Genomic DNA, 18,011 nt, shown 5'->3' on the forward strand with positions numbered 1-18,011 from the left:
ATGTTCAACCGACTCTATACAATGACATTTGGGCATTTTGTTTTCAAATAATCCACACCTAAGGTCAGTGTCCAGTTTTGAATTCATTTTAGGCGCACCGTTAAACTCATTTACTTCCATTGACTCGTCCGATTTAACACGAGTTTTTACCTTTTTGTCATTTTTAAAACTTTTTACATAAAATTGCAAACATCAATATTATACTCAAAATTCATAATTTTTCGAACTAGTTAATCTGAACGTATTAGGTCTCCTGAATTCCGGTCTTTTTTTTTTTTAATGAAAAATAACGTTTGGATGCACAAACAAGCCCCAAGCTAGTTGTTTGATACATTTGTCCAACATTTATACTCAAAGTTAATCATTTTTCAAACAGGTCATTCTAAAAGTATGAAAACAAATAAAGCAGTATTTTTGGAAATTGGTGTTTGGACCGCTATTCAAGGGTCGTTCTGAGCCAATTTTGAAAAGTATTTCTGATTTTTGCTCCACCGGTTCAATAATCAAGTATGATCATCATATTAGATCGGGAAAATTTATTTTAATTTCGGTTTCTATAGAATGGCCCTTTTGGACAGAGTTTAGAGAATATGTGTTAGATTAAGCTAAATAAAGAAAAAGGGAAAGCCATTTAATTAAGATTAAATAGGAATTCATTAATTAAGTTAAATTAAGAAAAATGATTTAACTGAACTTAGGAAAATCAATACGACATAGTTTTGATGATGCACTGATTTTGAATAAAATTAAGTTATGCAAATGTTTTATGAGCATATAGCGCGAGCAATAGAGCTGACATAATCAAAACTGGAGATGCGTTGACAGTAGGGTTCTGTCAACAACAGAGTTGTCTTCAACACACTGGCAGACGCCTTGCTTCAAACAGTAGAGTTGAAGAAGCGCGAACAGACGCCTTGCTTCAAACATCAGAGTTGAAGAAGCGCGAACAGTCGTCTTCATTCAAACAACAGAGTTGAAGAAGCGCAAGCAGACGCCTTGCTGCAAACAGTAGAGTTGAAGAAGCGCGAGCAGACGTCTTGCTTCAAACAACAGAGTTGAAGAAGTGCGAGCAGACGCCTTGTTTTAAACAAAAGAGTTGAAAAGCGTTGACAGTAGGCTTATGAAAACAACCGTATTACGATAATAGTAGACTGCCACATGACATACAACCATTAAAAAATCGACACGTATCTACGAACGAGATTCGACCGTTGCTACATTTCAAATATAAAAAGACATCAAAGTACATGTCGAATCCCTGAATTTATGAACTGCGGATCCTTGGTTTTCTGAATGGAAGATTCTCGGTACGGTGAATCCTCCTGGTCAATTCACGTATCCAAAAGTCAGAGTCGACCGTTGCTACGTTTCAATATAAAAGAGCTTCAGAGTACAACGACGAACTGATCTTTTGACTTTTCAAATCTTCGAATATACGAATGATAACACATACGAAGAACAAACTTCAGAACTCTCGATCAAATTACTCTCTCTAGCTCATCTTTTCTAAGTGCATTATGTATTTCACTTACGCTAAGCTGAGAGTTAATTCACTATAATATCTGAGAGTATACTTATTGTTATAAGTTGAACAGAATTTTGTCTGTTCGACAGAATGATAGCTAGGAGTTCAGAACATGCAGTTGTTAAGTCCTGAGTTCTGACTGATTTGTGTAGATGCTATACAAACCAAAGTCTAGTGGAATTTTTCTGAAAACAGAAGAATGCGTTCTACCCTATAGCTCTTCATAGAATATTGATAAAATACAGTATAATAAAATTCATTAAAATTGCTCAAATCAGAATTTTGTACCCAATATTTTCAAATTTCTCACATTGTCTATATATTTTAAATAGGACCATTATAATCTCATATTATTCCCTGGATCAAATGAAATATTGACTATCTCACAGTTTTTGTTACACTAAATTAAACCACTTTATGGAATAGTATTTGCAACATTAATCGAACAATCCCACCAAGATATAACTCATTCTTGATTATTGGATAATTTAACAACTTTAGTCACTCTACATGATTAGATGCATGCAAATAATCATTTTGTAAGTACATGTTTTATCTTGGATTTCAATAGCCAATCCTCAAGTCACCTTTTCGGTTTATGTTGGATTTCATTAGCCAATTCTCGAGTCAGCTTTTCGGCACGATCATCGTGTCCACCCGCGAACGTATATACTCGAAATGCAAATTGGAAAGCTTTCCAAAGCATCTTCACATCACCATTGTCACCTTTCAGTACAGATTTTCCATCTTCACTCTCCTTTTTCTTTCTTTCTCTCTTCTCCTGTTAATTTGATGAGTTACATAATTGAATTAACCATTCTTATGTCAATAATGTAAACTAACCCGAAGTGCCAATTCCATGCAGCCATTGGAAAAATTAACCATCGACTCTTTGATCTTAATAAGAATGCTGAAATCAAAATGAATATTATGTCTTTTGAATATCTTCCCTTCTTCTTCTTTTTTTATTTCCAATGCTTCCAAATCTACCTTCATCTATAAACATAGTTTTCTAATCTACATTAAAAGTAACAAAAATTTATTTGAAATTTCAGATTTTGTTTTAATTGATCACCTTGTTGAAGTATTTGTCAGCCTTGTCAAAAAGTTGATACAGAGGAGGCTCTGTTTTCCAGTTTGTTAGAGTATTCACATACCCATCTAGCTTAGAGTATAAAGCGGATGCCATCCTTATTCCCTCGAGTTTCTCTACAGGAAAATCCTTAAATCTTGACAGTACCTGTAAGTGAAGATGACAGGCATTTTAATGATCATTAAGCAATAAGTTCATATGTTTGATGTTCATATTTGAACCTGAGATTCATCGGATAGCTTCCCAAGGCATGACTCGACGTGGCGATGAAAGTTAAGAAGCTCTGCCATGTCTTTGGAATGGAAATTGACCATTTGGACACTAAGTTGGTTGATTGTGTTTGCGAAGTTCTTGACATCTTCTTCGATTTTCTGGAAATATGGCGATCTGGAAAAGGAAATTAGATATAGAAAAGGAAAAAGGAAAAGTTGATTTGATCATACTTTTTGGTCATCTCAGCTAATGCATCAGCCATGCTTGATTTGCCTCCTCCATTTGAAGAACCGAAGCTCTTACCCTTTCTTCCTCTAGATGATTTACCATCTAGGCTCGGCCCTTCAATCGTTTCTTTGAGAAGACGATAAAGATTTCCAATTTGGGGCGATCTCTTTAGTTTTGTTGCATTGGAACTTGCTGAACCAGGAGGAGGTGGCGGGCCTGGCGGTGGTGGTTTAGTTGCATTGGTTCTTGCTGAACCAGGAGGAGGTGGCGGGGGTGGTTTAGTTGCTGACAGTGGTGGAGACGGCCTTGGTTTTGAGTTTTGTTGTGGATTTTTTAAGTCTTTTTGCGATTCTTCAACCTCTTTAATGACGGTTTCATTGACTTGTGTAGCAAGAAATGGTATCATATGAAATGAAAGTTGTTTTACATCAATTGGATTCAACTTTTCGAGGGAATGAACTCTTGGAGACAAGAACAATGGCAACGATTTGGTATCATTTATCATCATCATCTCCGGGTGGACCGAAGTTGGAGAATCGGAAAAGTAAACCATTGTATCTATTTAACTCAATTTCTTCTTTGCTATCTTTATCCATTCATCTAACATTGATGATCCATGATGTTCAAATTCTGATAAATCTGAGATCAAAACTAAGAAGAATAATGTAAATGTCTTCCCCTTGTTAACCATTAATTAATCCTTAATTGACTAATCTTAATTTTATTTATTATTTAGAATGAATACCGTGTTGTAGTTGGTGTTTGATACTATAAAAACTTGATTAAGTCTTTCATTTTCTATCTAAATTTATATTATTTGTCAAAAGTGTATGATTCTATGAGAAGTTATTGGTGGGGTCAACAAAGTGTTTTAATAATTAATAGGAACAATTAAAATTAAAATTTGTGAATTACTTTTGATTTTTTTACATTTAAAACATTTAAAGAAAAAAAAGAGAAATTTTTTCCTCTTAGTATTAACTTAATTTGTAAATTGTCTTGAAAATGACTTTCCATTAAAAACAATTAAAAAAATAAAAAAAGATTTGTTTTTGTACGTATCATCTTAATTTGACTTTTGATGTGCCTAGCTATTAATAAATGATAAACAAAAATGTATTATTTATAATACAAAGCATAAGATTAGATTAGATCAACTAAAAACAATAATATTAATTTGCTGAATTAACAAATTAGGGCTTTTTAATGGGCTAATATGTGATTTCGAATTTCTACTTTACAAAATCTAATAATTTAAAATTATTTATTATGAAAGTGGTTCAAATTAAAAGACTTTTGAATTAAAAGATATTTAAGTAGTCAAATAATTACTTATATGAAATTTTTAATTATAAAACTAATTTCTGTGTCATTAAAAATGACAACTCACTCATTTCATTTTCTAGCTAACTAATATTTTAATATATATTTACAAAATCATACAATCCTATGAACCCTGCACAATTATTATAATAAAAATTACACTTTGCATTAGATATATGTCATCTAGATCTCCTTCTCTAAATGCTAAAACTCAATATCATAAACCAAAAACCCTACCACATAAACCTACACTCAATGACAGATCCAGTGGAAAAATAATTGAGATGACTTTAGAAATAACCATTTTTTTTTTAAGATAAATGTAAGTTTTATTATTTTTTAAATAATTAATAAATAAATAATTAATTAAATTGATTTTTTTTTCCAAGAAATTAGGGGATAATTTCATATATTACCGTAAAAAAAATAAAAAAAATTTCGAGGTGGCCTCAGCCCACCCGAGCCCCTACATAGATTCACTTCGGCGTACACCCAGTGTCGGCCCCGAGAATTGGGTTGCCCCATCCCCATGTAGAAAAACGTGGATTTTTTTTGATGCCTTAATTTTAGTTACAACAAATTCTTAAAATAAAGTGTTTTTTTTAGATTTGAAGCCTTATCAAATAAAATTTGCTTTGTTTTTCTTAAACCACTCTGTACAATATTTTGTTAAAATTCTAATAAATTTAAATAAAATTCTATTTATATTTATTAAATGAGCTGCCCTAACCCGTAGACTTGCCCGGACTTACCACAGGACCTGCCCTGCGCTCCTGCCTACACCTACGAGATTAAAGAGTAATAACAAATAAATAATACTAAAAAGAGTCGTTTTATAAAATCAATTATAATATTTAAATATTTCTTTCAAAATTTATTGATATAAATTTAATTATTATTATTATTATTATATAAAATCATAAAATCATAAAATCTAAATTATTTATAAGTTTTCAAATTCTTACCACTATATTTTAAATTCGTAAAATTGGTAAAATCAAAAGAATTGGAATTGTTTGTTTTTTTAAAAGTTGTAATTGAGAATAATTAAATAAATTGTTTTGAAGTACAAGTATAATATTAAAAAAATCTTAGTTAAATAATTTATATATTATGTGGGAAACATTGAATAAAACACGTACACAAGGCAGAAGGACATGTTCAACTAACACATACAGGTCACACATACATCCTTCTTGACTTTAAAAAATAAAATAGTGTCATATTTATGACACCATCTAAAATTAAATTTGTTTAATAAAAAAAAATAGACCAGAAAATTAGAGTTAACGATGGTCTTTAATTTTTTTTTTTTAAATACTTGAAAATAATATGTAAGTGAAGAATTTAAACAAAAGTGTAATTTAAAACAATTGTCTCTCATTAAGGGTCACTTTATAATATTAATTTTTAAAATGTTAGATATGTTGATTCGTTCCTATGGCACTAGATGTTAATTATTTTAAAAAATAATTATTTATTATAAATTATTATTACACATAAAAAAAAATAAACACAACTTGAGAGATAGAAATTATCTATAAATTATAAAAACATTCAGCAAAACTTATCAAATAAATCTTATAAAATAACTATCTTCTAATTTGTGCATGCTATAATCGGTCTCAAATCTCATCCAAATAATTAATCAATCAAACTCTAAAAGGAATAATGATCTTTTAATAATGATTTTCTAATTATTTAAAAGTTTCACAACATTTGAAGTTAAAATAATGTGTATAAGAACAATATTAAATAGTAATGTGAAGAGTTTATATATAGTTAGTTTTCTCAAGTATATTCTTCAAAGAAAAATTCCTAATCTCCAAAAAAATATCTAATTGGCCAATTAGATATTTCTTCAAAGAAACATTTCTTGAAATATTCTAAATAAAAACTACTCTCCATGGATGTATGAAAGAAATTTTGATGCTGCAACAAAGTGTATTTGATTTAAAATGGTAGTAGAAATTTAGAGACAATTTATGCAACATCAATATATTCAAAAAGAAGGTGTACATTATATTCACTTTACAAAATTAAATAAATAAGGTTGAAAGTTGAGTATTAGAAATGAGAAATAAACCCAACGAAACTTCAACGAAAAAAAAAACCACGAATCCTACGTGGTGGGTAGGAGAGAGAAAAAAATAAAAAAATAAAAAAATAAAAAATATCAATAATATTAAAAAACGTTTCACTTCCCTCTATTTCTTCTTTCAATTTTTCATTTTCGGCGATCGGTCTTTTTCTTCTCTAGCGATTTCGTTCTCCGGCATCCGCAACTTCTTCTCTTTTCTTCATCGCCGTCTGATCGAAAATGGTAAGTTTTTAAGCTTTCCTTCTTGTATCTTCACTTCATTTAGGGTAGGTCCAGGTTCATACTACTCTTCTTTCCAGGCTGGTGTTGGTCCAGGTTCATCGCCCGACAAGACTCCAAGATCTCCAAGGACTCCAAGGTAAATAAGAAATCTTATCTTTTAGAAATGTAGATGATTTTGATATTAATATTCTCTTTAGTATATAACGATTAGGGTTTAGCTCTATTTAGGGTTTAACGGTAGAAAAGTATATAGAGATTAGGGTTTAACGTAGAAACGTTTTTGATATCCATATATTTTGTCCCGAAAGGTTTATTAGCTGCATATCATCCCAAAACCACTATTTCGTATCCCGAAACCACCATTTCGTATCCCGAAACCACCATTTCGGGATGAGAAACCATCATATTGTGTGTCCTGAAAGAAGAAATGATGATTCTCGTCCTTAAATGGGGGGTTTTGGGTCCCGAAAAGGTGGTTTCGGGACAAGAAATGAGTATTTATCGACCTAAAAAGGTGGTTTCAGGACCCAAAATGGCTGTTTATCATCCCAAAATTATTGTTTTGGGACCCAAAATTGGAGTTCATCATCCCAAAATGGTGGTTTCAGGACACAATATGATGGTTTCTTGTCTTGAAATCGTGGTTTCGGGATAAGAAATGGTAGTTTCAGGATAAGAAATTGTTCATTTATTTGCTTATTTGCTTCATTGTTCATTTATTTCCTTATTTGCTTCATGGTTTTTAAATGTTTATCTTCTTCATGGTTGTATACTTATTTTTTTGTTCATTTGCTTCTTTTGTAGAGCAAATAAACGTAAAAGGAATGCGGCCCAAGAAACCAAAACAACCCCCCACAACATATTTTTAACGAGGACCTCATCTTTTGGCTTTTCAATCTTCTTCAACTATTGTCTAATGAAAAAAAAGAGACTGTGAAGTCAATAGGCTTTGGCTCTCTTATATCACTATTGCTTTCAAAATTCCCCGGCGAGATCTCTCGTTATCTTGTCAGAAAATTTGAACCTACTAAATGTGCATTCATCCTAAAGAGTGGCGAGGAAGTAAAAATCAAAGAAGAGGATATTAAAATCGTATTGGGTCTCCCCAGAGGGGAGTTGGACATTGTAGAATACGAGAATAACGAGACCAATAAGAAGTTGAAAGCGTTTAGGACTCGATGGGGTAACCCGCTTAATGGCGCTCCTATAGTGACCGATATGCCAAAGAAAATCATGGAGAACAAAACAGCTGACAAAAATTTCAAGATAGACTTCGTATTATATGTTGTTAGTTGCTTTCTCTGGTGTGATCACCTGGGTCAACTATCCAGGTATGTCTCAAAACTTACATATAGATATGGTATATGCATTGTTAATAATCCTCAAATATATTTTTTTCACTTGCAGGTTTAGAACTGTGAAATCTATTTCAGATGTTCATAATATCAAAAAGTTCAATTAGTACAAATTTGTACTTGAATGATTAGTTCAATCATGCGAAAAATAGAAGGCGCATGAAAAACGACATTTCCAAGGACCACAGACGCTCCTTATTGCAAGTTATCACTAATTTATTTTGGTGGTTGCAAATTTAAATGTTTTTAAGATATGTATGTTTTCATCTGTCCTACTTGTATAGGATGAGAAACTCTGAACTCCCAATTGATGAGCGTCGATTTCCTATACTGTGATGTTGGAATGACATGAAGTTGAAAGTTAGGTTGGATAATGAGTTGGCAAATGGAGGATTAGGACGTGGAAGCGATGTTGGACACATTCTACTACCACCTCTTCAGAACGAGGAGACAAATGGGGATGGGGGGAGATCGAGGAGGCAGATAGGAATGAGGGGAGATCGAGAAGGCAGATAGGGATGGGGGGAGAATGAGAATGCATATGTGCCTGGGCCTTAGAAGGCAGTGCCTAAGAAGGCAACACCTAAGAATGCTGCACCTCTGAATGCAACACCTCTAAACGCATCACCTCTGAACGCACTTGTGAATTTTACACAGAATTTGATTTGCATTTCTAAGTGTATACAGATGATTGACAAAGCCAGACAAAATTTTGCAAATTTAAGTGTCGGCTGGGACACATCGCCATTGTATGACAACGCGATCCACATCTTATATAAAGCCGTGGACAATGATAAACATTTTAGAGATTCCATGCACAAATACTTCAAAGATCGAACACCCACTGTAGAAAATGAAGATGTAAATATAAATGAAAAAATACCCGAAGTGGGGGTAACCCAAGTGGGGGTAACCGAAGTGGGGGTACCCGTAGTGGGGATAACAAAAGGGGGAGTACTCGAAGTGGAAAATCATTTATAAATGGACCAGAATTGGTGGATAAAGATAAAGAAAAAGTCAATGTGGTAGTTAGAAAAAATCCCATGCGGAATGCAAAAATTTCGACACGCTTTCAATCTCCATATATGATGAAGAACAAGCTAAAAAATCAATCTTACTTTGACTGTGCCCAAGTAGATTACCGAGATGAAATCATTTGGGGGTTCATTTTTGCAAATGAAGATGATGAGAAGAAGATGTAATTAATGATGTTTATATTTCTTAGTTAGTTTAATTATGGTTTCAGGTCCCGAAAGGGTGGTTTTGGGTCCCGAAATGGATGAGTTTTGGGTCCAAAAATTTTGGGTTCGGGTCCAGAAATCATGGTTTCGGGTCTCGAAATGGATGGTTTTGGGACCCAAAAGAATGGTTTTAAGACCCAAAAGGGTAGTTTCAGGACCCAAAAAGGTGGTTTTAGGATAAAAATGGGTGGCTTATCGTCCCAAAATTGGTGGTTTATTGTCCCGAAATGATGGTTTATGTGTTTTCTTCATTATGTGGTTTAAATAAGGAAGTGTTGTATGAAACCGAGCATACCTTGATCAACATTGGACATTTTCAATAAATGAAAAATGGATACCATGTTGAAAGTGATATTATTGATGCATGGGCACACGTTACATGTAATTATAGTAAACAATGTTCATAGGGGAAAATTGTTTTTTCGACAATGGTTTATTTAAGTCACTATATCTTTTATTGTTGTTTAAATAAATGGTCTAATTGTGATGTTAATTTCATTTGTAAGGATTCTATAAAGATTCACAAACTATTAATGAACAAGTTATTGAAGAAATGAGACTATTCGAAATAAGAACCGAAGAAATAAAAAATGTTAATCTTGTAAGTCCAATATTTTAATATCATCTGAATCTTGCTCATATATTATATTTTAATATGACTCTGCAGATCTTCTTCCCAATTTTATATGAAATTCACTATTATGTTGTTTGCATCAATATGCAAAAGAGAGTAATCGAAATTAAATTGGTAAGTTGAGCGTGTTTATATGTTGAAGTGTTTTCAAATATATATTTATTAACTTCATTAGTAAAACAGATAGAAACTTTCGTGGAGTTCTTCAAAACTATCGACTTGAACATCGCAACCAAAATTGTTAAATTCCCGTTCAAAGTTTTGAAATTAGCTTAGCAAGACAGTTCAAATACAACAGATTGTGCAATATACTATATGAGATACATTCAATCTTATTTGGGCGATGCAATGTGGGATTTTGATATAATCAAAACAAATGTAAGTTACATATTTCACATTTTGATTGTTTTTATAATTTTTTAATAACTGCTGAATTTTATATTTTTGTAGGCAAGCGGAATGCTCTAAGCTTTACGAGTAAAATTCTGTGCGTTCATCGTTAGGTCAACTTTAAACAAAAAGTTGAACAATATTTTTAAGAGATATTTAGAAATTATAAAATAAGATTGTTCTGAAATGTATAAGTTGTATGTAAATAAGTAGTACATTGTGGTTGGTATTTTCTAGTCTTCAATTCTTTTCAATTTTGTGACAAAATATTAAAAATCACCATTTCGGGACGATAAACCACCATTTCGGGACGATAAACACCCATTTCGGATCCCGAAACCACCAATTCGAGACAATAAACCCCCATTTCGGGATGATAAACCACCCATTTTGGGTCCCGAAACCACTATTCTAGGTCCTGAAACCATGATTTCGGGACTATATACACCCATTTTGGGACGATATACACCCATTTCGGGACGTTAAACACATATTTCATGTCTCGAAACTACCCTTTTGGGACCCGAAACCACCAATTTGGGACGATAAACATCCATTTCAGGACGATAAACATCCATTTCAGGACGATAAACATCATTTAAGGTCCCGAAACCACCCTTTTTGATCTCGAAACTACCCTTTCGGGGTCCTAAAATCACCCTTTCGAGACAACAAACCATCATTTCAGGACGAGAAACCATCATTTCGGGACGCATTTTGACGAAATCTTAAAAAAAATCAAAGTTACAACATGATCATATAAATACTATATTCGTTGAATGTTATCCCCACATGCATTATCTTCGACACATATTTGAGAGGACAAAAGTGATGTGAAGGAAAATTGAGTCAATAGTGAATCATTCCATTGTTGTTGTTGTTGTGTTGAATTCAACACTATTGATGTTGTGGCTGTATTTCCCTTCATTTTTTATCTCGACGACTTCTTGGGGATTTTCTCAATTAAAGATTGTTTCCTCTTTGTTGGTGGTCGTCCTCAACTTCTAACTTAGTTAGAAGAGTGTATCAAAATGGATGTAGATGGAGATGGAAATGAAGCAGGAGATGAAGATGCTTCTGTGCTTTTGTCTTTATATGCTTCTGTGCTTCCATGATTAAGTAAAATAAACCGTTCCATAAATCCTTGTATTCCGTTCATCCAAAAAGAACAATTGTCTTTATATTTTACTCTAACTTGTTGAACCTCTTGCATCAATCGAATTAGACTATTATGATGTTTTTTTTCTTCCATAGACATATCTAAATCATAAATGTTTGTGATAGTTTGATATCCACGCTTAATATCTTTACGCCACCGGTCAATTATATAACACATTGGTACCTTATTCACCCTCATTTTTTTCAACACAACCATGATATGCCTACACAAAATACCTCTGAACTCAAACAATCGACATTGACATTTAAGATTGCAATCCATTTCGGTATAATGCACTTTGTAAGAAATATCTCTTACATGTTCTCCATTAACCCTCAAAAATGATTTCTTCAACTCTAAATATACAAGTTGTCCCTTCCTCTTCAATGAATGAGATGTCGCACAACATCAACCCTTAACTTCTTCTTGAACTAACCTAAATATATCTGAAGTGTAGAAGATTTTGTATTGTTTTTCAAAAGCAAATCCATTAACAGTTGGTATCAAAGAATTAAACTTTTCTCTCTCGATATTTCTCAACAGAGCCATATCATATTGCTCGACGAATTATTTGAGGCATGTTTTAGATTGCACGTAGTCATCAAAGAAGGTGTTCATACTTTCACTCCGTTGTGATGTTGACATCTCGACCCAAAATTGTCCTTTCATATAAATGGATATCCATTTAGATCTTTCCAAAAATAAAGATTTCAACCCGACATTATCTTTCAACAGATAATCTTCTATTAGTCTAATCCAACCGTCTTCGCATTGTTGAATATTTATGGAGTTGTATACTATATTTTTCAACCTCTTCTTTATTATATGGTATTCAATATGGCTTCCAAGTTTTATAGGAAGTTTCTTCATTATATGCCACAAATAAAAACGATGATGAGTTTTAGGAAATACCTTCTCAATTGCAATCTACATGGATCGACATTGGTCTGTGATTATGGCATTTGGAGGTCGATCATCCATACATTCCAACCAAGTTCTAGACAACCAAGTGAAAAAATTTGCATCTTCACTTGACAATAAGCCACATCCTAGTAAAATAGATTGACCATGATGATTAACCCCGACAAACGAAGCGAAAGACATATCATAGAGATTTGTCAAATAGGTTGTATCGAAAGAGATAACATCGTGAAAATCTTCAAAGGTAGCCCTGCACCTACCATCTACCCCAAACACGTTTTTAATTCGGAATTCCTCATCCAAATCAATAAGGTAGAAGAAGTTTAAGTTCCTGGTTTGTATTCTTAAAAAATAATTAGTTAGTGTTTCAGCATCCCCACTCCCCACTCAACCTTCGTGCTTCTGTAACGTAATTTCTACACGTTCTCATATCGAAAGACATATTTTCATACCCTCCAGCTTCCACTACAAAGGATTAAAATGTTTTGGCAACAATTATTCCAGCTTCATCGTTTGTATCCAATATTCTCTTTACATTTCCGTCTATTACTTTGTAGGATCTAACATGGCGTATCCTCTTAGGCTTAATGTATGGTTGTGCTCAAGACAAATACTTGTTATCACATATTCCCCTTTATTCCGAACAACAACATTAATCTTTGCTTTACAATCTGTCTTCATTATTGGTCTAGGCTGATGAAACTTATTTTTGGCCTTCGATTCTTTCATAAAACTCTTGGCACAATCAATGCTTAAGTATTTCCTCTTACCACCTACATTTTTGCTCCCTAACTTGGTAATGCCGAATCTAGTTAAGTGGGCATATGATGTGTATAATTGAAAAAGTTGTTCTTCGGAGGAAAATGTCATTCCAACACTGGGAATTTCACTACAATAAATAAGTGTAATTGTAAGAAATACGTCCCGAAACCACTCTTTCAGGTCCTAAAACCACCTTTTTGGGTTCCAAAACCACCCATTTCGGGTCCCAAAACCACCCATTTCGGGTCATAAAACCACCTTTTTTGTTCCCGAAACCCACTATTTTGGGACATTTTGGGAAATTTCCCCCATAAATTATATTTTCTAGTCCTGAAATGATAGTTTCGGGACATTTTGGGACATCGAAATATACCAAAATTAAAATGTACATTTTTTTATACACAATCGGGTACCTTTCAGGTTCAACATGGGGGATTTGTTCAGGTTCAGTGCTTCATCTACTATGTTGTTCAGGTTCAATGCTTTTGTGCTGGTTTCCTAAAAGATAAAACAGTTCGTTATCATATAAAAACGAACTGAATTAAATCCCTAAACCCTAAATAACTAGATCTATAAAAACAATACCATGGGCTGGGATTACATAAACTCTAAATAACTAGATCTGTAAAAACGATACAATGTGCGGGGGTTTGGGGTTTAGGATTTTGGCCGGAGAGGTTTCAGAGAGAGAAATAAATGAAGCTGGAGAATTTTAAGAGAGATAAATAAATGAAGCCGGAGAATAAACGATATCGAATATATTTTTTAATTTTTTTTCTTACCTACCCACGTGGCAAAACACGTAAGATTCGTGGCTTTGCTTTCGCTGAAGTTTTGTTGGGTTTATCATTTCTCATTAGAAATCTTTTGAAGCACAATTTCAATCATATGATTATTACTTCAACATTTTATATGAAAGAGTAATGATAGGGGAGCGAAAAATTTGTAGCGAATGGGGCGGCGAATGATCGTGGAGTGCTATTAGACATGCTGACTCAGTATTTATTTATTTCTCTTTTATATTTATTAATAATATTCTCTCTTCTTATTAATTACATTTTCTCCCCCCTCTTTCTTAAATAAGACGCATTCAATAAAAGTATTCATTTTTTATTATTAAAAAACACTTAATAATTTATCTTTTAAATTTTTATTATTATAAATATTTTTTTAAAATTATTGTAAATGTCACTATAAACATGCATTTTAATTATTTTTATCTCTCAATAATTTGTTTTCTTTTATTTATTAAAAAATATAAAATTTATTTTCAATAATAAAAATGACTCAAATTAAAATAAATAATAATTAATTGTGTTAATTAAAATTTATATATAAGAGAATAAAAAAAATATTTTTTAATTCAATTAATTAATTCTATCATCTATCAATTTAATAATATATATTAATAATAATAAAAACAAAAATTATTAATCATTTTACTCAACGGATCGATTCTCTTTTTTAAACTCTTAAGTGTTATTTCTCTCTTTTTTCTCTCCTTAAAAATCTCTTTCTTTTCATGTCGGTTCATCTTCCGGGATTTATTAGAAACTCAATCAACTATTGAAGCTCAATCAACTACATAAAGGTCAATCAACTACAAAAGCTCAATCAACAACATTCAACTAGCACACCATGTTAGTTATTCTCTCTTAGTGGTATTTTATTTATGTTGAATATTAGTTGTTGGTGATTTGAGTTGTATCTATCTTGAATATTGCTAGTTTGTGGTTTGAGCTGAATCATGTTAGTAGTTAAGAATTTGTCTCCTAGTGGTCAAATTTCAAATGAAGTGAAAAGATAACAAAAATGATGTGCATCATGACCCATCTTCATCTAGTTCAAATGAGATTAAACTTCCTGAGATTGGAATGATTTTTTCATCGGAAGACGAAATTCGTAATTTTTATAAATCTTATGGTCAGAGTGTTGGTTTTGGTATCTCCAAACTTAGTGGTAAAAATGGAAATGATAATAAACAAAAATATTTTTCCATCGGATGTGCCAAAAGTGGTAATAGAGTATCTCGTTCGAAAAATGTATTACAACCGAGACCTTATACTAAGACGAATTGTAAAGCCAAAATTAATGTTATTGTTCGAGATGATAAAACTTTTGAGATCACTTCTGTACACCTTCAACACAATCATAATTTGAGCCCTGGAAAATCAAGACATTTTAGATGTAATAAAATGCTCGATTCAACTACAAAGAGAAAATTGGAGTTAAATGATCAAGCTGGAATAACTTTAAGTAAAAGTTTTCAATCCTTTGTAGTTGAGGCTGGAGGTTATGATAATCTACCATTTGATGAAAGAAGTTGTAGAAATTATATTTCAGAAGCTAAAAGATTGAGGTTAGGGGATGGAGATGCTGAAGCATTGAGTAATTATTTTTGTCGAATGCAAAGTAGGAACTCAAACTTCTTCTATGTGTTTGATTTAGATGGTGAATCTCGAATTGAAAATGTTTTTTGGGCGGATGCTAGATCAAGAGCTACATATGATTATTTTTCTGATGTCATTACATTTGATACAACCTATTTGACCAATAGTTATGACATGCCATTTGCTCCATTTGTTGGGATGAATCATCATGGTCAATCTATTTTAATTGGATGTGGATTATTATCTAGTGAAAATACAGAATCATTCATATGGTTATTCAAATCTTGGTTGACGTGAATGCTTGGACGTGCTCCAAAAGCTATAATTATGAACCAATGTCGCGCAATGACAATTGCAATTGAAGAGGTATTTCCGAATTCTCAACATCATTTATGTCTTTGGCATATAATGAAAAAAATTCCAGCTAAATTAGGTAGTCATTCTCAGTATAAAATGATAAAGAAACAACTGAAGACCATTGTGGTACATTAACACGATATTGAAATTGTACACTAACGACTGAGACAATTTCAAAGTGTGTACACTAACACGATATTGAAATTGTTTCAAGATGAATTAAGAGGATTAATGTTTTGCAATGCCTCACTAGTAAAAGAAGAAGAAACAACTTTGATATTTGAAGTAGTAGAGACTATGTTGGGGACCAAAGGAGAACCCCTACAAAAAGTTTGTTTTGTGGTACATTCCACTGGATTAGACTGTCAAATTAAGTGTTTGTGCCGACTATTTGAGTTTCGAGGAATTTTATGTAGACACGTGATCTCCGTATTGATAATGAATGAGGTGTTTGAGGTTCCTATGAACTATATTATGGAGAGATGGTGCAAAAATATAAAGCGTGGGTATCAAAGTATCACTAACCTATATGATGATCATAGTTGTGATGATGTCAGTTATCGACGCAAAATTCTCACTCCATTGATATATGAGATTCAACACCTTGGGGAGAAAAATGACGAAGGTTGTTATATTTTGGTGGATATTTTGAAAGATGCAAAAGACAAACTAATTGCAATTGATTTTGAGCATTCAAGTGCTCAAAATGATTGTGATTTGATACCAATTACTAACGATGGTGAAAAGCTTAAAGGAGTGACAATATCTAGTGTAAAAACAATACACTCTACACTAAAAGTACGAGCGTGAGGTCGTCCACCCACAAAGAGAAAACAATCTGTTATTGAACAAATTGTGAAGAAATCGATTACAAAGGCTCGAAAAAAGGTTTAATTTATTATGATTTAGACAATTATTTTTAGTATTAAATTATATTAATTTTATTTTAAATTATATATTGTTTCTCATTTGTCTTGTAGAAATGAAGTTTTCGATGTCAATGTGTTGACGATAGAAGACTCGTGAAAACTACTATTGCGTGATGATTAAAGACAATTTATCGATTATATTATGTTGTTTGATTTTCTAAAAGTAAATGTTATGATATATTTTGGACCATGTTTTTTGGTAAGTTTATTTTATTGATATTTTTAATTAGATTTTGTAATTTATTAATATAAAATAGTAAATTAACTCAAGTAAATATTTTTAATTAAATATAACACAATTAATTATTATTATTTTAATTTGAGTCATTTTTATTATTGAAAATAAATTTTATATTTTTTAATAAATAAAAGAAAACAAATTATTGAGAGAGAAAAATAATTAAAATGCATGTTTATAGTGACATTTACAATAATTTTAAAAAAAGAATATTTATAATAATAAAAATTAAAGAGATAAATTATTAAATGTTTTTTAATAATAAAAAATAAATATTTTTATTGTATGTGTCTTATTTAAGAAAGAGGGAGGGAGAAAATGTAATTAATAAGAAGAGAGAATATTATTAATAAATATAAAAGAGAAATAAATAAATATTGACTCCACGTTCGTTGCCCTATTTGCTACAAATTTTTTGAACGGTTTCCCAAAGTAACTTTGTTTGACGTTCACTTTCTCAAACTAACTTTGTTAATAATATAAACTAAATTATTTATATTTTGATATATATTTTAAATTATTATTTTTATAAATTAGATTATTTATATTTTGATATATAATTTAAATATAATTATTTTTTATAAATTTGATTATTTGTATTTTAATATATATATATATATATATTTACATTTCAATTATTATTTATATAGTGTAATAAATATTAAATCATTCTAATAAATAATTCTAATAAATAATTAAATAATTGTTGGATACTAATAAATTTAAAATATTTTAACCATAACAATATAATAATTAAATATTCGCGTTTTTAAATTTATCAATTATTTATTAAATATAATAAAAAGATTACCATATTTCTAGGGTTAAAATATTAATTAAAAATGTTATTATATTTAATAAATAATTGATAAATTTAAAAATGTTTTTATGAATATATAATTATTATATTATTATAGTTAAAATATTTTA

At 31.4% G+C, this 18,011-nt stretch overlaps 1 protein-coding gene across 1 annotated transcript; it reads right to left on the bottom strand.

Moving 5' to 3' along the window:
- Positions 1-2,108: 2,108 nt before the first annotated feature.
- On the bottom strand, positions 2,109-3,612 carry LOC124943219 (uncharacterized protein At4g04980-like). Its single transcript, XM_047483765.1, has 5 exons — positions 3,062-3,612; positions 2,840-3,005; positions 2,601-2,765; positions 2,369-2,521; positions 2,109-2,306 (listed from the first exon to the last, which is right to left on the bottom strand). Exons 1-5 carry the CDS (start codon positions 3,610-3,612, stop codon positions 2,109-2,111), a joined length of 1,233 nt encoding a protein of 410 aa, XP_047339721.1.
- Between the last annotated feature and the right edge of the window lie 14,399 nt (positions 3,613-18,011).

The sequence above is a fragment of the Impatiens glandulifera genome, chromosome 6 (genome assembly GCF_907164915.1).
Source record: "Impatiens glandulifera chromosome 6, dImpGla2.1, whole genome shotgun sequence".
Taxonomy (NCBI): Eukaryota; Viridiplantae; Streptophyta; class Magnoliopsida; order Ericales; family Balsaminaceae; genus Impatiens; species Impatiens glandulifera.

Coding starts and splice junctions, on each gene's coding strand:
- LOC124943219 (XM_047483765.1), bottom strand. CDS start 3,612: ATGGTTTACTTTTCCGATTCTCCAACTTCGGTCCACCCGGAGATGATG. Junction 2,766..2,839: donor AGCTATCCGATGAATCTCAG/GTTCAAATATGA, acceptor CTTCACTTACAG/GTACTGTCAAGATTTAAGGA. Junction 2,307..2,368: donor GCATGGAATTGGCACTTCGG/GTTAGTTTACAT, acceptor TCAAATTAACAG/GAGAAGAGAGAAAGAAAGAA.